The 18,054-nt window shown below is 27.5% G+C and overlaps 1 protein-coding gene across 1 annotated transcript in view; it reads left to right on the top strand.

Moving 5' to 3' along the window:
- Positions 1–18,054, top strand: part of LOC113371013 — a 54,809-nt gene that overhangs the window by 15,070 nt on the left and 21,685 nt on the right. Inside the window, exon 3 of the mRNA XM_026611667.1 lies at positions 8,915–8,957. Within this exon, the coding sequence (XP_026467452.1) occupies positions 8,915–8,957 (43 nt within the window). The remainder of the gene's footprint in view (positions 1–8,914; positions 8,958–18,054) is intronic.

Genomic DNA, 18,054 nt, shown 5'->3' with positions numbered 1-18,054 from the left:
AATTCTTATGTAAGTGAGTTTAATAATTTGGGTGGAATTTGTAAGATTATAGGTACTTAGGCATTAGGATTATAATTTATAAAAAAATGTACAAGTTTATGTTTAGCATTATTATCTAAACCTTATGAAATACGCGAAAAAAATAATAGTTGTAATGTATGCTACCAAAAAAAAAAACAGACTTAGTACTTTCGGGACTAATGTATAATGTGGGTGGCATTTATAAGATTAAAGGATCTCAGGTATTAAGATTTTTATAAAACAATGTACAAGTTTGTGTTTAGCATTACTATCTAAACCTTATGAAATACGCAAAAAAAATAAAAAACAGACTTAGTACTTTCGGGAAATAAAAACAGAATATTCTAACTTTTGGCTAATTTAATTTTATATTTAAGCATTTAAGGCTTTACGCAAAGAAAGTGTCTGCCCAGGTTATGATATGATTCATCCATGTTTTTGTTTAAATATCTGCTCATGTTCCATTATGAAACATCAGCATATTTTGGGTATTAGAATGGGACTTTTTGGGACTTAGAATGTCTAAATCGAATGATAATCCAGTGATTAGACGACCGGGTATGATTCATGTAAATTATCGACGGTTTGAAATATTCGGGGAAAACGTGTTATCAAACTTTGCAACCACTTCAGTAGCGCACGTACCGCAGGTTGCTGATCTCTGGGCTATACATTGCGATTTGAGATATGCGAAATCACGGTCTAAAACAAAGGATTTTCACGCTGATAAATCATCTAGTTCTCTTTTTACTGCTTCAACCGTTGTAATGTGCCGAACTGCCGACCATTTGTCTTTTTTAGGCCATCACTTTGAATTACTCGATTTCAGGATTAATTGATCAAAGCGTGCAGAGTGATTAAAGTGAGGATCGGATCGTGATAGAGTTTTGTAAATTTTTTAGGAATGAAAAACTGCTGGATTTTTTGCTAGAACTGTTTGCGTTAGTTTAGGTGGCATTGTAGTTGATCAATGATATATATATATATATATTTTTTTTTTTTTATTTTTTTTTTTTATTTTTTATTGGCTTCCTCTTATTATACAATTAGCCATATAACATACATTTTAACTTAAATATTTTCTATATAATTTTAAATATACATATTTATATTTTAATTTTTGATCTAACTAAAAATTCATATATTACTCTATAGCTATTCTTATTACAAATTAATAGATCTAAGTTAAACGGTTTGATAATATCTAAATTTCTATATATATAATTTAACATTCTTTTTCTGTTTTCTTCATATTTTTTACATTCCAGAATTATATGTTCCAGAGTACCTTCTTCCTCTCCACATTTACATATATCTGAATTTATCACTTTTATTCTATGCAAGTGTTTCGCATAGCTTCCGTGTTTGGTTCTTATCCTACTGATGGTGACAATAAAACTTCTTTCTTCATTTTTAAACTCTTCAAACCATGGTTTAAACGATAAACAGTCATTATATAATTTGTAATGCCTTCCTTTTCTTTGCGATGTTTCTCTCCATTCTTCTTTCCATCTCTCCTCTGATTTAATTTTAATTTTCTTAATTATGTCACCATATAAGCATTTATTATATTCTTGTCCGCTTACACTTGCTATTTTTGCCAGTTCATCAGCCTTTTCGTTTCCTTCCACACCTATATGACCTTGTACCCATCCAATATTTATGTTATTTCCATTCCCTGTAATTATCTCTATATCATTCAATATTTCAAAATATATTTTTTCTTCAAATTCTATTGTATTCATGAACTTCTCTAATTTATTTACACAACTTAAACTATCTGTTAAAATCATAGTTTTTTCATACTTATTCATTTTAGCTATTCTAACAGCTTCACGAATAGCTATTAGTTCTGCCGAATAAATAGAAATAAACTCCGGGAGTTTATAACATATTGGTATTTTTTCCTTTTCAATCCATATTGCACATCCAACTCTATGTGAAACATTATTTCTCGACCCATCCGTATATAAAATTATACTATTAGGTCCATCGTGTTCTATCCACTTTTTATACTCTTTTTTGACTACAATCGTTCTTTTATTATAATACAGTTTTTCATAATATGGATGAACTCCATGGACTACGTTAAATTTCCTATAATCCTTTAAAAATTGAAAACTGCTTAGAATGTCTGGTACTTTTTTGTTTATCCAATATGTGCTCCTGTCTATACATCTCCATATTTCCATCAGTTTGTAATTCAACACAGATTCATTATTTATTATGTTTTTCAAAATATATTTATCACATAAGAGCTTTCGTCTTATTTCTAATGGCATTTCTCCACTTTCCAATAATAATACATTTGTTGGCGTTGACTTCATTGCTCCTATACATATTCTAAGACATCGATATTGAATCTTGTCTAAATCTTGAATTTTTCTACTGTTACTAAATATCCAAGAGCCATAATCTAATTTTGGTCGAATTAATACTCTATATAGGTTTAATGCTGAACTTGGATGTAAACCATTCCAAGTTTTATTTAACATTCTTAATATATTTATACTTTTTTCTGTCTTTTTTTTAATACTTTCTATATGTGTCTTGAATGCCAACTTTTGATCTAGATAAATTCCTAAAAATTTATTTATTTCTTGAACTTTTATATTATAATTTTTTGTTTGAATGCTTGTTGGGAAATTTCTTTTATTATGTCTAGTGAATATACCAATCGTACTTTTTTCTTCTGATAATGTTAAACCATTTTTGCTCAACCATAAATTGTATAAATCAATATTGTTTGTCATAATCTCCAAAGCATCTTTTAATGTTTTCCTTTCTACATAAATCACAACATCATCAGCATATTGTAAGATCTTTGTTCCAGGTACCCAAATTTTTTCTAAGTCATAAGCATATAAAGCATATAATAAAGGACTCAGTATACCCCCTTGCGGAAGTCCTTTGTATAAGTATCTTTCATATTTTCTATCATTCATCTCTATAACTATTTTTCTTTGAAAAACATTATAAATTATACTTCGTACAAAAATTAATGGCAAACCTAACTTTAATAATTTATCCATTAAAATATTAGGTATTACATTGTCATAAGCTCCCTTTATATCACTAAATAGTGCTACAACATATGTATTTTTAGAAAATGCCAAATATATGTCACTAATTTTTTTTTTTTTGAACTCAGTTTTATTTAGCAATCAGAAATACATAAAGATTCCTGTGAGCTAAAATGACAAAATTTATGAGTGATGTCTAAGAAGAACTCCAATGAGAACTTCTCAGTTTTACAATTAGTATGATATATTAGACCTAATCTAAGACTAAGTCTAGGGGCCATTGTCGTTTCAACCTCCTAATGCCAAAAGGTTGAGTAACGTCAACTATAGAAGGATTCAAATGTGAGTCCAGTTTGCGCTTATATTTTTCTTTAACTTCTTTAAACGTTAATTGCACCGTTTTCATATTGAGGTCGCTGTGAATGGTCTCATTTGTCACGTACCACGGAGAATTAAGAATTGAACGTAAAATTTTTGACTGAGTTCTCTGCATTATAGCTATATTGGATTTGTAAGCACATCCCCAGAGCTCAATTCCGTAGGTCCAGATTGGTTTAATAATCGATTTATATAGCAGCAACTTATTTTCGACAGAGAGCTTCGACTTTTTACGCAGTAGCCAATCAAATTCTTTTATTTTGATCATTATTTGCTGCTTTTTTGTTTTTATATGGCTTTTCCAAGTAAGTCTGCTATCTAAATGGAGACCAAGATATTTCACTATGTTCTGTTTCGGAATCTGGACGTTATTTAAATAAATTGGAGGACACGTACCCTCTCTCAGGGTAAATGTGATATGAACTGATTTGGTTTCATTTATGCAAATCTTCCATTTAGCAAGCCACATTTCTAGTTCATTGATAAGTTCTTGCGTTTGTCGGGAAGCTTGATCAGCACTGTGATTACTGCTTAGTATGGCAATATCGTCAGCGAATGTAGCAATTGTCAGATTTTCAAGTAATGGGAGGTCCTTTGTGTATAATACATATAAGAAGGGTCCAAAAATACTACCTTGTGGAACACCTGACATTGTCACTAATAAATATACTTAAATTATCCATTGTACTATGTTTTCTTCTGAAACCAAATTGAGTTCTTGGGAATATTTTATTATGTTCCAACCACCATTCTAGCCTCCTCTTTATCAATCTATCTTTTATCTTGGCTATGCACGAGCTTAAAGTTATTGGTCTATAGGCATCTATTTCATTTCTATTTATATTTGGTTTTCTTAATAAAATCACTTTATTAATATGCCAGTCATCAATTAATTCAGGCCTCTTCCAATATTTATTAATTATCTTTAGTAATATTTGTTTACCTTTCTCTGGAAGGTTTCTTAACATTGAATATTGAATATTATTTAATCCAGGCGCTGTATCCGTTCTTTTATGCCAGGTTTTTTCTAGTTCCCATTTTGTAAACGGTTTACTTAATAAATCATTTTCCATTTCCGCATACCCATTTAAATCTTCATCAATATTGTAACTAACTCCTGGTGGTGCTATTTTGTCTACTAGAACATCTAATACATCATCACTACATTTTGTTACATTTCCCGATTCACCCATATTTAGCATAGATCTTACCATTTTGAAAACTTTCCTAGCGGGCGTTTTAGGTTTTATATTATTTATATAATTATTCCAGCTTTCTCTTTTTTTCAATTTGAAAATTCTTCTTACTTTTGCCTTGAATCTATTACATTCCATAAAGTTTTCCCAGTTTGCATTATTTCTGTATTTTGCTTCTATTTCTCTTCGTTTTTTAATTAAATCCAAGCACTCATTATCAAACCACATTGGTCTTCTGGTTTTATTTCTCACCTTATTAATTTGTATACTGCTGTTAGCTGCACTATCAATCCAATCTAATAATTCACTATAACTAACTTCTGTTGTAGAATTATCTATCTTTTCGCATTTTTCTTCTATAACGGATTTATATTTATCCCAGTCTGCTCGTTTACAATTCCATTTTCTTACTGATGTATTTATATATTTGTCATTTTTCACATTAAGTTCAACATGGATTGGAAAATGATCAGATCCCAGTGACTCCTTTTGCACTTCCCACTTTATCTTATTTATTATTTCTGATGAACATAAAGTTATATCAACCACCGTTTTTGAATTTTTGAATACCAGAGTCGGACTTCCATTGTTCACTAAATATAAATTGTTTTCTTCAATTGATTCCAATAGTTCATTACCATATCTATCACTATATGAGCAACCCCACGCATAATGGTGAACATTAAAATCTCCCATAATGATACAAGGTTTTGGGATTTTACAGAATAATCTATTCCATTGCTCTTTTGAAATATTCGTTTTGGGAACAACATACAATGATATCAAATAAATTTTTTCCTTATTAACGTTAACTTCTGCTGCACACATTTGACAATTATTATCTTCGACTGATTCAAAATTTATTTCATATTCCCTACTATCTATATTTTTATTTATAAATAATGCCGACCCTCCTTTATTATCGTTCCTATCTTTTCTTATACAATTAAAATTTTTTAGATTATACTGCCTATTCTTATTGAACCAGGTTTCTGATAATGCTATTATATCTAATTGTTTATTATATAACCACTCTTCTAAACTTTCTTTATTTGCATAAAACGATCTAATATTCCATTGCATTATTCTCATAATTTAATCCTTATATATATAAAAATTAATAACAATAATTAATTAATTGATTTAACATTACTTAACCAAATAAACAAATAAATACAATAGAACCTTAACTATCTTCTTATTATTTCTTTTTCAATATATATTTATATATATACACACACACATATATATATATACATACACACATACATAATTTTTAAATTTTAAATTTTAAATTTATACCTACATACTCACACATTAATCTTTGCTAAATAAATAATTAATCAATTCCTTCAGAATAAACCATTTCTAATGATTTTTTTTCACTACCTTTACCTAAACTTTCTAAAACTAATTCTAATTTTGTTTTTATCAAATTCATATTATCTTCTTTATTTACATCTATCCCATATCTCTGATCCTCTAGTTTTTTAATTATATTCATAATATCACTTCTCAATTGTATCCTCCGTGCAGTTGATATTTCTCTAATCTCATTTCTTTTATTCCTTCTGTTTGAGTTAGTACTATCATTTCTTTCTACTAAATCTACCCCTGACCGATGTTCAAAATTTCTGTTGTAAAAATTTCTCATATTATTCCTATTATATGGCTTATTTATTCTCATTAACACTTCTTTGTCATAATATTCTTCTTTTTCCTTCCAATTTGATAGTATTTGATACCTATTACTACTTGATGTACTTGAATTCCGTGCAGTGGTATTAATGATTTCTGGGTAACTACTTTCATATGTTTTAAACTGATTGGTGTTACCAACTGCTTCAGCGTATCCATTATTTTGCACTATCTTTCTTGTTTCGGAATATGTTATATTCTGCATTGCCATAATCTCTTTAATTTTTTTATTTTTCAAGTAAACCTCACAGCCTTTATCATCCGCTAGATGATTTCGATAACATAGACCGCATATCACTAATTCACTTTTACATACCTCCATTTTATGTTCCTCTGCACACTTTTTACAACGTATTTTACTTTTACATTGGGCCTGTACGTGACCATACCTCCAGCAATTGTGGCACTGTATTACTTTCTGAATAAATGGTTCAACCCTACAACTCACTGAATGTATATAAACTCTTTCCGGTAATTTATTACCTCTAAATACAATTTTGACTCGTTGTGATCTAACCTTTTTTGTTTCATTATTTCTACCCTTTAAACATTTAATTGCCAAAACTTCACAATCACTTCGAATACTGCTCAATATTTCTTTTTCATCTATTTCTGGGTCAATATCAAAGATAATTCCCGATCTCATTAATTTGTGTCTAGGTATATATGCATTAATGTTAAATATTTCTAATAAATTTTCTCTTATTATTCTATTTGCACTCTTATAATTTTTCAATACTATATTTATTTTATTTTTACCGATTGATCTGATTTCTTCTATATCTTTACTCAAATTTATTAAATGTTTATGAAAGATTCTTCCTACTGCCATTGGGTGAAATCTTCCAATATTTTTATCTTTACTCTCAGCATGCACTATGAATGGGCCTTCATCCGTTTCTTGATAAAATTTCATTTCTTTAATGGTTTCCATGTCCTTTACACACATATTATACCAATTATTATTGTTTTCATTGTTTTCATTTACTACTGAATTATTATCACTAGTTTGATTTGCATTTGCCTCTTTAATTACATCTGCTTTTAACTTTTTATTTGTACTTTCCGATCTGTCATTTATTGAATTATTACCAGTCATTACATTATTTTCATTATAAATTCTATATGTTTCACCATCTTTCCTATTAATTATTCCCGATTTATCTCTAATATTAGTAGTATCATTTACCCAATGAATTTTGTCACCTTCTGTGACATAATATGTATTATTATCCCACTCCAATTCACTTTCACTACTTGTATTTATATCGACATCTGATAACGATTGTGACTCACCGCCACCCGGGTCAGGTGGCTCGGTATCCATAATAACCCGTTATAATTTCTTCTATTCACTACAATTAAAATTATTAAATAAATATTTTGAACGATGTGCTCACTACGGCTGCCGAAACTCGACTGATATATATATATATATATATATATATATATATATATATATATATATATATATATTATTCCATGCATATACTGCATTTCTTAGATCAAAAGATTAATATGTTCCCTTTAATCAACTTAGAAGATGAATATAGTTGGTTGGCAACTAAGTAAGTGTAGAGTTTTTTTTTAGAAAATCAAAGACATTTTTTTCATGGAACTGAAAAACTTCATTTTTTAATGTATTGTCCATTTTGACCAATGACATTTTGCCATCTTTTAAGCTGCGATATGATCCTATTTTCAGAAAACTTCTGGTTCTTATTAGCAAAAGCTGAATCAGATACAATTGGACACTATCACAATCATTGTCTATGATTCAATTGATTAAATTTATTATTCAAGCAGTTTTACTATTCAAAGACTGAAACAAAAAGTAACCAGAAGGTGCAAGGCTATATGGTGCAGGCCAAAACATCCCAAGGAAGCTCTAATAATTTTTACCAAGTGGCTAAAGATATGTGATATCTATAAACTATTGTTACTATATATCTAATCTATCTATTGTCGATTTTTCACTCGAGTTGTTTAATTTTGGTAGTTGTTCAATGTAGTCATCAGAATTGATCGTTCGGTTGGATAGTAAGAGTAACCAGCTTCAACTGGACCACCATCTATGAGCAAGAAGTTACCAAAACAAAATTATGCAAACCAATTTTGATACTGCCGCTTTATAAATATAAACAGCTCATTTTGTGTAAATAATATAATAAAAAATTATAATAAAAGATTTGATTTTCCATCTTTCGTATGCCAAACAAAAACTACGTAATCGACCAAAAAACTCTTTTTCATCGATAGACATATAAATTGCCTACTACTACTACTACTCATTAACATAAAGTATTGGACAGTTGGAATTTGTCAGCAAGCTTAAAAAATCAATTGAAACCATTGTACTTAGTTGCCGATTTATACATCAACATACATCTTCGATCTTGTTGGTTATATCATTAGAATTAGAATTCAAATTTGACATTCTAAATTTTAAGCATAGAGAAGCGCAATTATCTACTCACAAAACTTAGTCATTACAATTAATTTGAATATATTCCGTAAATATAAATAAGTATTATTATTTAATAAGTATACAACTACTAAAAAACTATTGTATTTACGGATTTTTATTTATAATTACAGTTCTGCGAATGGACGGATCATGACCGTGGCATTTCCAATATCGGTGAGTTTTTTTTATTAGAAATTTACATTAAAAAGAGTATATTTTAAAATCACAAAATATTATGAAGCAAGATAGTATAATTTACATAGTTTTATTGCTTTTACTGTACATAGTGTTTTGATTTATTTTGCTATGCACAATTGCACTTGAAGTTAACATTTTTTACGTTTATTTGTTTTTGTTTGCGTTGTGCCCGATATTAATATTTATTAAAACTCATTTCTATTTAAAAAACAATTAATGGTCGATTTTCTTTTATAAAACGCGAATTGGCGATAAATAATCAAACAAAGTAAAGCCGCATAAATAACGTATCCGCCGCTGAGCATTGTTGTTTGAAAACGAAGTTAGCACAACTTTAATTGCAAACAAATATGTATGTAGGTCACAGGGATATTTTATAGACTAATCAAATTTAAAAATAACGAAAAGTAAATAAGATTTTGCTAACATTTGTTGTGGATGTAATAATTATTGTGGAACTGGATAGTATTTTCATTTACTAGTTGTAAGTAGCATTTTGTTCTGAGGCAAAAGTTGCAAAAACGTTTTGGTATGGGTAAATAATTGAGATTAAACAACTTTTAAAATTGTGAATAATATGTTTGCTCAGTATATGAGATGGTCAAGCCGATCGTCTCGCAGAACGACGAGTTTTTCTCGAGCTTTATCAAATGGCTTTAAAAATTTGGAAATCAGTGCAGCCGTTTTTGAAAAGCTTTAACGATAAAGGTCAAATTTTGGCTCACATACATAGACACTCACACAGGAATATAGTTTTTGATCATAAACTGAAAATTCCTTGAACTTCGTGAAATCATAAAATTATTAGCGAGTAGGATTTTCTAGTAAAAAGTAACTTCTTGTTCGGGATGTTAAAATATACAATTAAGATTATTATATTATTTATTGCAGATTGATGCAAATAGTATATGTATAATAGATGCTAAATGAATAAATAAAAAAATGTTAACAAAAATAAATAATTATAATAAACGCTTTGAATAAAGGTGAAAAGCTGAGAATATTCGTTAATGGTGAAAGCCAGGATGATCTTATTTGTATTCAGAACTGGTTTTAGTAATCGTTGCTAAAATTATAGTGATTGTGAATATCTTGTGGTTTTAATTATCACTATTAAAAAAAAAGATTCTCACAAGTTTTCATATTTTTATAGACTTTATTGCACTCTATTTTTCATATTAGGATATTCGTGCTTTCTTACCCGCATCAGAGCTTAAAAATATTTATAATATATATATGTAATAATGTGTATATATTTGAATATATATATATATATATATATATATATATATATAAAATATATGTATATAAATATAAATATTGCTGGTTGTTCCTTTTAAAATTTTTTATTTATGACTTGTACTATTTGAATGCGCATTGAATTGATTCCTCTCACAATCTGCCGATCTTTCATCAATCCCAGCGAGCACTTCGTCATATTTCATCTTTGTTCCAAATATAAATCGAGCAGATGGTTTTATAAATCGGAAATTTATCGATAAAGTTACAGTTCGTAAAATTATTACCAAGGTCGCGCGAATTTAACTTGAAGTTATATGCGATGTAAAAATCATATTGGTATTCGAAGATTAGATTGAACAATTAAAATTTATTGAAGAAAAGATAATGGATCCGATGCTCTTTACATTTTTATTTATGATGACTATGCAGAAAGTAGGTTTTGCGCAACAAATCTCAGTAACCTGATGCCTTCGAATTTAAGCAATTTAATATTAATTGGACACAATTTTTTGAATTCTTTTCGGTATTTAGCATTCTACAGTAAATTGACTATTAAAAAAGAATAGATAACAAATATAAAATTATTCCAGCGTAAATGCAAAATTAATTTCGATGTACTGTAAAGCACACAATAGTGAGCTAATCAAAAGAACTTCAATGACCCAAACCAGACTAAATTTTGTTTCTTGATATATTACAACAAAATATAAGTTTTTCTAGCGGAAGCAAATTTATTTAAAGGAAAAATTAATTCTGACATACGGGAAAATAGCCAATATAGAGATGATAATAAGAAATACAATTATCCAAACCTGACTGAATTTTTATTCCTGGATATATTAGGGCAGTCATATTTCATATTATTAAAATTACTCTTCTACAGTACAGCCATAATTCAGAGACCTAATAAACGGTGTGTCCTCAAATTTAACATTTTCGACGCATTTTTTCAAATATTTTTTGGGTATTCGATATTCCGTGCTGCTTCACTTTTAAAAACAATTTTATAATAGTGAATTCAAGTAAAAGTGGCAAATATAAATCGGATGCAACATTAATTTTGCCATGCTCTCTAGAGACAATAGAGAACTTTCTTAATCCAATTCCTTAATCCTTAATCCTGACTAAATTGTGGATCCTGAATATATTTGAACAAAATATAATTTTATTATAGCATGGGCAAAGTTAATACTGACATGTATTGAAACAGCCAATAGAAAGCTAATAGTAAGAACCACAATTATCCAAACTTGTCTTAATTTTTGATCCAGGATATATTGGAACAGAGCAGTCATATTTCATATCCTTAAACTTATTCTTCTACAGTATATATTTAATAGGAACAATAAGCGCCATGTCCATAAACTTCTACTGAAAAATGTAATAATAAACATCATATGTGATGGTTTTAGTAAATGGTGCAAAAGTGATTACAAGTAAAGAGTAGGCATAGCTCACTTGGTCAGCGTATCCTGGAACAAAAATTTTGTTTGGATAATTGTTGTTCTTATTAATAGGTTGTCTAAACTTTTGATCCAGGATATATTGGAACAAGGTAGTCATATTTCATATTCTTAAACTTATTATTCTGCAGTGCAGCCATATTTCATAGAAACAATAAACTGTATGTCCTTAAACTTCTTCTAAAATATGTAATAATAAACATCATATGTGATGGTTTTAGTAAATGGTGCATCCAAACTGTATTTACGTGTAAAGAATAGGCATAGCTCACTTGTTTATCATTAATCTAAACAAGCAAATAAAATAAACAGGACCCTATTCAATTATAAGACAAGTTTTATATCTTGCAAATATAAAACTTACATCATCTGTTATTTCATTAGCGGTTTATTCCTCAATAAAATATTAGTGGCTTTTGACTACAGCTACAAACATAGTATAAATATGCGTTGTTATGCGTTCGTGTCAAGGTTTTCGGTCTGGAGTTTCTATGTAATAATATAAACATAAAATAGTAGATCTGTCCGTACAGATTTCAACATATGTTCAATAATTCTGTAAATAGTGGAATGCTGTAATGAATGAGTCCACAGTAACTAGTTAATTTTATTCATATATTATATCAATTATATGATTAATAATTAACGCATTCGCTGACAGCAAAAGTTTAAGTAAGCAAGGTACAAAAATTGTGTCATTTTTTTATTTTTAAATTGGTTGTGATATCCAAATTTGATTGATAACGTTTATAAGGACTGCCAGATTATCATATTTTGATCGTTATATACGATTAATGCTATGGCATTCACGTCAAGTATTTCGCTTCTATTTTACGCAATGTGCTTGCTCAAGCTAGTTAGTGTCTACAGGAAAAGATAAGATAATACAAAAATACCTAAAGAACCAATTAGTCATTACCTTGGCAAGTATGATAATTATAAAAACTTAGGGTTATATGAAATAAAAATTTAAAATAATGGACTTCGAAATTTGAATGCTATAGAACTCATGTCATTCCGCATCACAATGAAAATGAATGCTATAGCATTCCCGTCTGCGAACGTGTTAAGGGGGCGTCCAATAATCACGTGATTTATCTTTTAAGGATTTCTGAACACCTCCCTCCCCCTCCAAATCTCACGTATATCTTTAGTTACGAGAAAAAATGGTAAAATTTTAAATTTTTTTTGAAAATATTTTTTTAAAAAATATTACTATACCCCTCCCTCCCCCACGTGATGTTTCGTCATTTTTTTATCAACCCCCCCTCCCCATCCATTTAAAAACCTCTCGTGATTAATAAACACCCCCTAATTTGATTTATTCACTAAGATATATTATATTTCAGATTCAGAAATTACACAAATATATTTCAAATCGATTATGGCCAATTTCATTAAAAAATATGTACTAAATTCGTTAATGTAATGAAAAACTACATAAATATTATTTTATACTACTAATTTTTTAGAGTTTTCACATTTTTTTCTAAAATTGAATATATTAACAATATAAAAATGCGATATATTAGGTTTATTAATTTTAATTTATTCTTCTCAAAATGATAGAGTATAAATTTTTTTTAAACATAAAACTTTTGGTGGGTGCGGTAAATAATCTATAGAGACGACATCATTTCTAATACAGACTTAACTCGATAATTGATCACATATATTAAAATCTATAATTGATATCTTTGTAGTGGATTATATAGATTATTATATATTTACATATTCATTGTTTGAATTTATTTTTTCATATACGAATGTCTTTTTTATATACTTTACTCAGACAATTATAATATTTGGCAGCAAAATTACCTTTTCATTATAAATTCTAAAAGCTTACGTATACCCATTAGTAAACTTGCGTAAATAAATTATATAATTAAGTGTTTAATATTTTATACTTCTAAATTAAACACTGATTAAACTAGAAGCACCAAATAAAAAAATAATCTGAAATCTGAATTATTGTTCCTACGATTTGTTGTAAAAGCTTTCAGTTCTAAGTTGAAATCTAACGAGTTTCAAATGCCACTATATATCCATCATGCTCAATTTTCGACATTATTCGTATAAACACATTGTAGATTTTCATTCAAAATTATTATTGTATGACTTCAATGTCAATTTAAGTCGTATACGATGTTGAACGTGATATTTACCAAATTTTGTAGCCAAGAATTTTACTATAAAACTATATCTATCACGTATTTGCAAATATGCGGTTTTATATATAATTTATACCCGAGAAACTTATATTATGTGAATTTCTTATTAAAGTTTTACAGACCACAGTATTGCTTGGTGAGATTAGTTTTAAAGAATTTTGGATATCTTTATGCTTATTGAAAATAATAAAATATTTAAGAGTTTTTCACGACATAAAACTGTCGTAATGTTAAGCGTTATGATTTAGAAAGCATTTTATTTTTAAGACGAGACAATAGGTGGATGGTTTATGGCTGGATTTAATTTTTAATCTTTGGGATAATTTGATATATTTTTTAATAAAAGACCTAGAAATCTCGTGATTTAGCTATTTTTAATTTATAATTTTAATTTAAACGAAAATGAAATAGTTCGTAATTATATGTAATTTATTAAAATAATAATAAGTAGTAATAAAATTAAAACAATAATAATAATAACAGCATCCGATTATGTAATACGTATTTATTATATTACGTTATTTCTGAGCACTATTATATTATTAATAATCATTCATAAGTATCATAAAAGTTATTAGAAATTAAAAACATCAAAAAATTACTTAAATTATTTGCAAATTTCATTATGTATTCAAATAAAATAATATTTTAACTCATCATTACACATCAACGTTTAATAATATTTTAATTAAAGCATACTTTTTTAAACTCAATTTTATATCTTTTCGTTTGAAATAGATTAATTTGTATTAGCTACAGAATTTATCCTATTGCATATAAGACAAGAGCATTTAAATTTATTTTACTATCTTACTAAATTATAACTGGGGATTTAACGACCCGAACTAACGTGATAAAAAGATATTAAATATTAGAGTTATAGCAGTTCAAAAATCTTCGGATGTAGTATCATCTTGCACACAGGAACTCTGATTTTATAAAGTTTTTTAATTATATAACGTTTCACGAAAATGCCTCAGTGGATTTCGAGCAATTTAATTGTTGGAAAGTTCCCAATTGATTGCGGTTTCAATTTCGAATTTCTTATGACAATTGTAATATATTATCACGAGAGAATGAACGGGAGCTTGTATAAAAAATTTTATTAGAAGAAATTAGAGATATTTTTTATAGTATAAACTAATTTGAAAAATTAGTAAAAAACAGTTTTAGAAATATATTTGAGTTACGATATTTATATAAAATATAATATAATTTTTAATTATTGAAATATTCGTTCGGAGTATATGATCTTGTAAAGTTAATATACTTCCTAATATAATGCGTTATGCAGGCAAGTTTAACTACTTATATAATAGTTAGAAACTTTGGCTTCTCTCGGTATAGTAGCCAAGATGTAGGGAAGTTTGATATAATTAAACTGTTATAATATTAATAATTGATAAATATACTTATATTTTCTACGACAGCGCTTTTATATGACTCAATAAAAAGAGTTTTGTCCGTGAAATCACTTAAATTTTAACAAAAATATAGATCTAATTATGTTTGTTAGCAAAAATAGCTCTTGGCCGGCATTACTTCATTAAATTGAAAATATATCAGAAGTATGAGGAAAATTCTAGTAATAATATAGATATCAAATACAGATGGTCAATAGTTGAGTTGCCTTTCAAAAAATCGATGTTATTAAGTAGAAGTTTCATTACATCTCATAGAGCTGTTAAGTTCTGATTGGAATTCAGGGATAAGTTAAATATATACGTTCATGTTATTTCTCGATAAATATATGAGATATAGAGCTAATAAAGATAATAATGTCTAAAATAGTATGGTTGCAATTCATTATTAACACTTCTATGAGATGTTGTAAAAAAGCTTCTAGTTAATAACGTCGATTTTTTTAAAGGGCAACTCAACTATTGATCTGTATTTAATAAATATGATATTTAATCTATATTGGATATTTGATATATATATATATATATATATATATATATATATACATATATATCGACGATTTTGCATTCGTTGGAAAGGTCTCGGACTCCGTGAGGTTTATAGCAAAGAAAATTGAAGATAGATTTCAACAGAAAAGCGGAAAACACTTTTTCTTTTTTCACATACAGCGTCATCTCTGATACTTAGCATGTACTACAAACTAATATTTTTTGTTTGACTGCTACTCATTTGTTTGACAGCTACTCATTGTTCTCAGCTATAATATATATATATATATATATATATATATATATATATATATATATATATCTATATCTATATTTATATATTTGATAATAAAATTTTGTGAATATAAAACTTGTAAAAACTAAATTTTATCATTTTCCAACAGCAATAAGAACCTAACAGTTCTCGGAGATATTAACTTGTTCTCTTTACTGCCTTTTAGATGACAACACACGGGTTAATCGATCGAAATCTATTTGATAGATTTTTATTATCAAAATTTTTAAAATACAAGTCGTATATTCTAATAAGATATAGTAACATCCATAACTTTTTTATTTTATTTGAAAACATATTTATGAGAATATAACCATTGCTTAATATGAGATTGTCCATACCAGATATGGGAATTGAATTATTTTATACCAATTGGTTTAGCAAAAAATTGCTTCTATAGATTAACTGATGATGAACATAAGCAGTAAAAACAAGATTTTTATTAAACTTTTCATCAAATATTTAAAAATATATTTTTTTAAATAAACATTTTAACAAGATGAAAAAATATTTTTATCTTGATGAATCTTGAAAATTCTTCAATAAAATTATAGTTTTAAGAGCTGTTCTTTGACTTCTAAGCCTGTCTTCGAGATAATTAATATATATTATAATATACGCATAGTGAGCGCAAATGCTTGTTCTAATGCACCCCATTTGCTGGCTCGTTCATTAGGGATGTGATTTGTGCTGAGATAAAAGCACGTTAACCGAATTATCTTGGCCGTAAGAAATGGTGAGATTAAGTAATATTCATCATGTCTAATTAGAAATTAATATGGTATCAGAGTAAGAAATATTGTGCGAGATGATATAAAATAGATTAGTAGCTAGGTGTTATAAGAAGTCGAAAAGAAAAAGATCAAATGAGAATTCTATTCTGCGTATGTTTATTTATAAACATGCTTTATCAAAGAGAGAAAATAATTATCAATAATAATATAAATAACAATATAAATATCAATATAAATGTCAATATAAATTTCAGTATGAATTTCAATATAAATATGGAAATTAATATCAATATTATTTTAAATATATATTTCAAAATGAATATCAGTATAATATGGACATAAATATTAATATTAACATATATTAATATTAACGAATATTAACATACCAATATAAAAATCAATTTAAATATCAGTATGAATATCAATAGAAGTATCAAAATAAATATTAATATTAATATCAATATCAAAATAAAAATCTATATGAATAACAATATATTAGGTTGTCAAATATCTCCCTTCCGCCTTTTTGTATTATAAACCAAGAGCAAAAAAGCGGAAGGGAGATATTTGACAACCTAATATATACAAATACCAATATTATCATTAAGTACCGATATAAAAAATCAATAATAATACCAGCATATCTCAATACAAAATATTAAAATTATTGATGTGAATTATGATATTGGATATTATTATTTCTTATAATAATATTATTAATTTATACATATATTTCTATAGGTGGTTATAGAATCATAAACTGAAAGTTCTAAACTAATATTTTGAAGCAGAATTCCAATTGCGTTGAGCAGTACTGCATTTAAAAAAGAATAAGAATTTTATTTCCTCAAAAAATTTACAAGTATGGACATTAGATTAAATTATTGTGGTGGGAACAGCAACATTATATTCGATCAACAAAAAATAATCAATTGCTCTTCTGGTTGATGTGAAATATTTATTAAGCTATTCAAGTATAGATTTTTATCAGAAAACAAGAAGGCTACATTCGACTAAAATAAAGTAGTGCTTTTGAATTTATATCTTTATAGTTCGGATTTTTAATCATAAAGTTTCATACACGATAAATATTAGAAGAGATTTTTATTAAAGTATTTTCGATAAAACGTCAGCTGGTAGTTTGATTATTAAGAACTCGTCAAACTAATGGAACTATCTTCAAAAGCAATTTCTTAATAGAGATATATACTTGGATAAGAAAGTTTATTATCACTGAAATTTTTAAACCATGAAC

Source organism: Ctenocephalides felis, unplaced genomic scaffold (genome assembly GCF_003426905.1).
Source record: "Ctenocephalides felis isolate EL2017-DRISC unplaced genomic scaffold, ASM342690v1 CF-g0.4_SCAFFOLD_01492, whole genome shotgun sequence".
Classification (NCBI taxonomy): domain Eukaryota; kingdom Metazoa; phylum Arthropoda; class Insecta; order Siphonaptera; family Pulicidae; genus Ctenocephalides; species Ctenocephalides felis.
The sequence above is the reverse complement of the archived record's forward strand: the minus strand, read 5'-3'. Positions and strand labels throughout refer to the sequence as shown.